Source organism: Anthonomus grandis, chromosome 1 (assembly GCF_022605725.1).
Source record: "Anthonomus grandis grandis chromosome 1, icAntGran1.3, whole genome shotgun sequence".
NCBI lineage: Eukaryota > Metazoa > Arthropoda > Insecta > Coleoptera > Curculionidae > Anthonomus > Anthonomus grandis.
This window is the reverse complement of record NC_065546.1, coordinates 7,385,101-7,392,780: the sequence shown is the minus strand read 5'-3', so window position 1 is coordinate 7,392,780 and position 7,680 is coordinate 7,385,101. Positions and strand designations below refer to the sequence as shown.

General features: G+C 29.3%; 1 protein-coding gene across 1 annotated transcript in view; it reads left to right on the top strand.

Annotated features, from left to right (window-relative positions):
• The first annotated feature begins 805 nt into the window (after positions 1–805).
• LOC126750406 (glutamine synthetase 2 cytoplasmic-like) overlaps positions 806–7,680 on the top strand; it is a 22,733-nt gene continuing 15,858 nt past the window's right edge. The window contains exons 1-3 of the mRNA XM_050460034.1: positions 806–995; positions 2,164–2,354; positions 2,410–2,584. Of these exons, the coding sequence (XP_050315991.1) occupies positions 2,192–2,354; positions 2,410–2,584 (338 nt within the window). The 5' untranslated portion in view covers positions 806–995; positions 2,164–2,191. The remainder of the gene's footprint in view (positions 996–2,163; positions 2,355–2,409; positions 2,585–7,680) is intronic.

Below are 7,680 nucleotides of genomic sequence, written 5' to 3'. Positions count from 1 at the left end.
GCAGTTTATCCGGGTAAACCTAAGTTTAACCGTTATTCTAACTTTACCCCTAACATATACATTTCAATTTTTTTTTCACATTTGCCTGCTTATTTGAAGTACACTAAACAAATGTTTAATAAAAAACTTATGTGTTTCTTATTCCATCCATCCTACTTCATGCACTAATGGGTTAAGTATATTTTTCTAAACAAAAAATTAAAGAAAAAGATAAACATTAAGAGGGCTGCATATAAAAAGCCATTTTAAAAGATATTATTTTTACGTAAATATACCTTTTATATAATAATCCTAATACCTAATATTTTCGACTAAAATAGTTTTCTTAATTTAATATTTTTTTTTGCGTCTTGGGGAATATGCATAGAATTTAAAGCAGAATCTAAAAAAATTGAAGAGATGTTTAAAAAAATTAGGTCAAATTTGCTTCGAGACACATTAAATTTCTGACATTCCCATTTATTTTTTTCTAAAAATTATTACCGCTTTTTGACATGAATTTACTATTTATTTTAGCTGCTTACGAAATTGATGTATAAATATCAATTTGATGTCGTAACTATAGGAATTTGGACATGTGAGATGTGTTCCCACAACATAATTTAATAATAATTCAATATTAAAAACTACGTTTTTAATGAAAAATAAAAAATTAGCAAAAAATTTGACGCAAATAAGGATGACTTTAATACCATATGCACTATAGAAATGGAATTTTACCGGTCTATAAAGTTATGTGTAAATACTGTGTGGGGGGCCACAATCAGCCAGTTTAAAAATAACTTGGTGTTGTTCTCTCACCTTTTCTCTCGTATGTTTGTGTGCGTATATCAACAAGGAGAAGCTTGTTTATAAGGACCGCTAAAATATTAAAACTATTCGTAATTTTTAATATCGCCGAAAACGCACATTAATTTTATTACCTATGTAGGTATTTAGTGATAGTCTGCACTAGATTCATTTTTGATTAGAGCCTACTGCATTTTATAAGGAAGGTAAGTTTATAGTTTTATTTTATTTTTGAAAAGTAGGTCAATACCTACGTTAAATATACTTATATTAATATTTTTTAGCAAAAATATGATGAATTTTACAATTTTTGAGTAAATGTATCGATAAATCTAAAAGATTTTTAATTTAGTGAGTTTATGGGAATCCATTGATCAGAATCTCATCTGCCATTTGCCAAATAATAAATGAAAATCTAAAATAATCAGCAAGGATATCTTTATAGTACCTGACAATTTTAAGATACTAGCTGAAAATTTTAGTAGTACATGCTTTTAAATTTTTGGAACATATCTTAAAATTTCAGTTTCTTGGAAACCTTCGAAAACAGAATGGAACATTTTTCAGGTTATGCTCAATAATAAGTAGAAAATTCAGCCAAATATCCCGTTATTTTACTACACCTTATTGTGCGCAATTTTAAGTAATAATGCAAATAATTTGGCAAGAGTTTTACTTTACTATTTGAAAATATTCATATAGAAACATCCACTTAGTGTCTGACTAAAAGTTAAAAGAGCGTTAAGTAAAAGTCACCTTTCCAATTATTATTATTATTATTATATTATTTTTGTTGTTCTAATATAAAATTAATTAGTAATTTAATTTTTAGAATGTTGTGTACTCTTTTCAACCTGATATAAAAAAAATAAATAAATTTCATTACAACTCATATACACTACAAAAAATAGTAATTAGGTTTTTATTACCTCAATAATATTTGCATAATTGTTATATTGCTTATCGTACCGTAATAATATAATAGAGTCATATCATGAAGATTAAGTAAACTTCAACATACTTAAATTATTAAATAAATGTTGGCATAAAAGAGATTTTTCGAGAATCCTTATAGTTTTAGACCTGTAACAGATAATCAAAAATGGCACAATAACAAGAAAATAACATTATCAAGTAACAACAACAAGTCATAGAAGTGCGTCATTATTAACTAATATGCAAGAAATTAATAACAAATATGACACCGAAAATAAAAATACTACGACGCAAAACTTTTAACACAGCTTAATAAATATCTTATGATTACTTATTTCTTGGTCAATCAACGTTAAATAAACACTTTTGTATTTTTGTCTATAAATTACCTGAAATAAAAATATAATTAAGAATTTTTTAAGAGAAAGACTTTTTTAGAATAAAGCGTAATATTTAACAAAAAGCTATGGCAAATCATACAATACTGGATAAAACTGTATCCAACAAATACGATTCCTTACCCCAACCAAAAGACAAATTCTTAGCCACGTACGTTTGGATTGATGGTACTGACGAGAACGTAAGAGGAAAAACTAGAACACTTGATAAAGTTTCGTATAGTACTAGAGGTAGGTCATAAGTTTATTTACAAATTTGTTCCTAATTATGATGGTTGAATTACAGATTTTCCAATGTGGAATTACGATGGTAGTTCTACGTATCAATCTTTGGGATCCAATTCAGATACTTACTTGAAGCCTGTGGCGGTTTATAGCGATCCATTTACAGGAGGTCAGAATAAATTGGTACTTTGTGATACATACAAGTATGATAAAACACCCACGGAATCTAATAAAAGGTATGAAAAAAAATCACTTAAGTGATTTGTTTTCTCTCTATTAACGGGCAAAATCCATATTCCTAGGTTACAAATGTTTAATTAAATACAGAGTTGTTTTTTTTTTCTTTTTTTTTCCTCAAGATATCTATAATTTATGATTGTTCTTCCTTGAGTATACCTACCTGACTCTGCTGTAAATGTTTGCACGGTGGTACCAATGCAATAAATACCGCGTTATAGATATTAATGACAAAGTGCAGTTTTTAAACACATTTTACAACTTTTAAATATACATGCTCCGATTAAAAATAAAATTATTAAAGAGAAAATATACTGTCCATGGATAACCGAAAATATAAAAACTCTTATCAAATTACGTGATCGTGCTCATAAAAAATATCTGAAAAGTAAATCTCAGCCTCATTTTGAATATTATAAACAGCTAAGAAACTACACAAAACATGCTATAATACGAGAAAAAATAATTATATAATTATCAAACAAAAAAGGACAAGAATTTTGAAGAATAGCAGATAAACTATTGTTAACTAAAGGAAAAAATTATCAAAACGATCAACCTACTAACATATCAAATCCAACAGATATCGGGAATTTTTTTAATACTGTTTCCACCCTACCTGATACTGCAAGTAAAGAATGAATTGAATTTTATCAAAATAATACCATAAATAATATAAAACTTAATTTCCAGCTTTTGGACCAAGACAATATGATCTCAAAATAATCTCGACTATTAAATCAAATGCAACGGGAATCGATGGTATTTCTATAAAAGATATAAAATTGTGTTTGCCTTTTTGCTTAAGTCCTTTACTGCATATTATTAACAAATGTATTCTTCAACAAAAGTCTCCAAATGTGTGGAAAAGGGCAATTATTAAACCCATTCCAAAAAATTCAAATCCAAAAGAGCAAAAAGATCTCAGACCAATTAGTATTCTACCGGCATCATCTAAAATTCTGGAAAAACATACTTTTAATCTTTAAATTGTCAATCCGGTTTCAGGAAAAACTTTAGCACGTCTACAAGTTTGGTGGGTATTTTAAATGTTATTAGGGTAAATGAGGAGAATGGTCAGCCAACATGTATGGCCTTATTGGACTTTAGTAGGGCTTTTGACACCATTAACCATGATATGTTATTGGCGAAATTAAAATATATTGGTATTTCAGAGAGCGGTATACATTTTTTCAAGGATTATTTGCGTAATAGAGAAAGTTGTGTTATAGTGGGTTCGGCAGTCTGAAAAGCATTACTCAGAATTTACACCTTTTAACCAGGGAGTTCCTCAAGGCTCTATAGTATCGCCGTTACTTTTCTCTATTTACGTTGCTGATATGTACAAAGTAATAAAACACGCCACTTTGCAATAATATGCCGATGAATCCCAAGTTTATATTCCAATACACATTAATAATATAAATCTATTCTATCAAAATTGTAATAGTGATTTAATTAGTCTATATACAGTGCCGGCCAAAAGTGGAGAAACTTTTAATATTTTTATTTTTTTGTTATTAAAACTAATTCGAAGTATTTGTAATTAATAATGTTTATGGTTATATCTAGTAGTGACGAAAATAATTTGAAAAAAAAATTGAAAACAAATAATTTATTACAAAATATGCAAACAAAATTTATTTTCTCTAAGGACAAAAATGGAGAAACTTTTTATTTTTATGACATAATTATGTTATAATACAAAATGTGGATAAAAGCACACTAATACTTTGTGGCATAACCGTTATTCTTCACAACTTGACTACACCGTCTTGGCATAGATTCAAGAAGATTGTGTATAATATCTCCGGAAATTTCACTCCATGCTTCTTTTAGGACTTGGAATAATTCGTCTTTATTTCGGAACTTATTCGGATTTTTTTGTCGAACTTTTTTGTCTAGGTGCTCCCACAAGTGGGAGGATTTTTGGACTTTGAGCTGGCCACTTCAGAACTTGAATTTGTTGAGAGGTTAGGAAATTTTTAACAATTTTAGAAGTGTGCTTGGGGTCGTTATCATGCTGAAATTTCCGAATTAACGGCAAATTATCCTCGGCGGCAAAAAATTTTGCCGTTATATTTGACAGCTTTCTCTCTTTTGAATTACACATAAAAAATAAAACGAAAATTGCTTATTTACGTTTAAAAAAACGTTTTAACTTTAAGCGAAATTTATCGGCAAAACAAAAGTACTTATTGTGCGATAGTCTTATTATTAATTATATCAAATTAAGAAGATTTATAGTCAAAATAAGTAATAATGGACAAGATTGCTTTTCACAGCTTAAGACTTTCCATACTGCCCAAAGTTTATTGAAAAACAGTAAAGGAAGATCTCTGGGGTTTTGCTGTTGTTTTGAAGTTGAACATACTGTACTGTTATAAGATGCCAACGTTACAGTATGATATTTTATTCATATTTAGTTTAAAATTGCCACTAAAGAAATGGTACCTACAATAAATTTAAGAGTGCATTCTCTCATGAGTAAAAAGAAAATTTTAATTATTAAACATTGTAATATTGACATATTACACTGTGCTACACTCATCATTTGTCTGGTACAAACTGTGGAAATAACATAGATCTTAGAATGTTTCAGTTTGAGCATTGGAGTAATGTACAAACTTTCCGTCAACTTATACAGTGCGGCTCCCCTCTTATCCTTTGAATGCTGATTATAAAAATTTGAAATTTGGCACACATCATTAGCAACCTAAATACTACTTTTTGGTCCCTAGCTCATTTTGCAAAACTTATATAAAATAAACTTATATAGAAAGCGAGGTCATGCGATACATCGTTTGAAAGCTCCCACCGAATGCTTTATGGTCCTAGAATATTAAGTCATTACTTCTTAGAATATCAAGTCTTATCCTATTGCTTGTTAGTCTTATTACTTTTACCCATACTAAAATGGCAGCCTTTTAAAATCTTATTTTTTCGCATTCTTATTTCCTTTACGACACCTATTCAGGTGTAATTTGTTTGTATGTGTATTGTTGCTTGTAGAGTTTGAATTAAAATTTGACAGGATACCTTTATTTAAACGTGTTGGAAAATGCAGTAGAACCACTGATCGTTGAGATTATTGAAGACAATCCTCATGAATTTCAGTTGGAAACAGTTTTTCAACAAGATGGGGCACTGCCGCACTTTAGCAGATATGTTAGATAATATTTGACTAATACTTACCCTAGTATGTGGATTGGTCGTCGAAAGCCTACCGAGTGGTCAGCCACGTTGCCCGATCTTACACCTCTTGACTTTTTTTTTATAGGGATACTTGAAACAAAAAGTCTCCAGCTAGAAACACCACAGAAAAATCACCCAGCCAGATTCGAACCAGAATTCGCCTTTTTTTGTCAAATTTTTTGGAAAATTTTTGAAATTTTTTTTATCCTCTTGCTTTCTATTAAAACTCATTTTTCGAAGGCAGGGAAAATGTTTAAATTTATGGGATTTTTGCGATTTTAATTAGAAAATCTTACGGGTGCACATTTTTAACATCTTTTGTAGTGAAGTTAAATTTCTTTTAATTAAGTTTAATTAGGTATTTTAAATGGAAATAACAATGCGAAAAAGATTTTGAAAGACTGCCATTTTGGTATGGGTAAAAGTAATAAGACCAAGAAGTAATAGGGTAAGATTTGATATTCTAGAACCATAAAGCATTCAGTAGGTACATTTTGAAGTTTTGCAGAATGAGCATTTTGCAAATGAGAATTTAAAATTTTTATATAAACGAGATTATATATACAAGATAAAAAAATGAGATTTGGTACGTGGGTGTAGCACCCAAATTGGGATTGGTTGACGTATTCAGTTGTTTTCTGTCACTTCCGGTTTAACCGGAAATGACCCTAACTTTCATATTTTAAATAGTATCCCCCAATTTTTTTGACATATTTTGAGAGAAAATGACATTCTTAGTCTAAATAACTAAAAACTATGCGTCTAAAGTTTGCAAAATCGTATTCTCACCCTTACCGTCTATTTATTAACGATAAATTGAAAAGCTTTTGAAGTGTTTTTTGTTGGTATTTATAAAACAATAGTAGGTTGACCTTGGATTTGACATATCATTGTTACGAATTGTCACGGCAACCTGTCAGTTTTTGATATAATTCGAGTTATTCAGACATTTTTCAATAATCATTCAGACAATTTTGCCAGCAACAAATGAGTGAGAATTTTGGGCATTTTGTGCCTTAATAGATTATTTGACGTCAACTGTCAAATAATTTACTTGTTTTTTCATTGGGTAAGTCACGCATCACTACACTTGATTTTACAATGACGCGACGGCGGCGCTGCGATCAATCCAATATCAAAAGATAAATAATAAAATTTCAAAAATGCTGTTTTTTTTTAAGTACCCACTATCGATTGTCTTATACCAAATTATTTGTAAAATAATACACTTTTTAATTATGGTAATGAGCCACCCTAGTTCCATTTGAAAAAATTGAGTTAGAGCCGAAAATACGATTTTGCAAACTTTAGACGGAAAGCTGTGAAAAAACAACAATTATATTGAATATTATATTTATATTTATGAAAAACAACAGTCAATTATATTTTTCTAGGACTACTTGATGTAAAATTAAGAATTTTAAATTATTGATGGCAGTCCAGATTGAAATTTAAAAAATTAAATAATTTAAAGGTTAGATTTGACATCTAACCTTAAAAAACGTAATACACATTTCTCTACTACGTTTCGTTCTTTTTTTTTACATTAATCTTTTAAAGTGTTCGTAATGGTAAATGACGAAGTTTTTTATCTCAAAATTTAAACCTTTTCTATGCTTATTTACTTCGACTTTAGACCTTAGGCCTGTGGGCAGAAGCTAAGAAATTTGGGAAGTAGAAACAGCATATTTCTTTGCAAGTGTGATTTGCTGAAAAAGTGCGATTGCAAATCCTTGTTTGTTTTAGAACGAGTATAATACTGATGGTCTAGTTCCCTAAAAATATCTTTAACCTTTCTGTAGTAACAAAGACATGCACTCACAAACAATCCTCTTAAATTTAGTACATTTAGTTCCGAATAAAGGTTGATTGTAGGATATTAATTGCTTTTGCTTAGGAT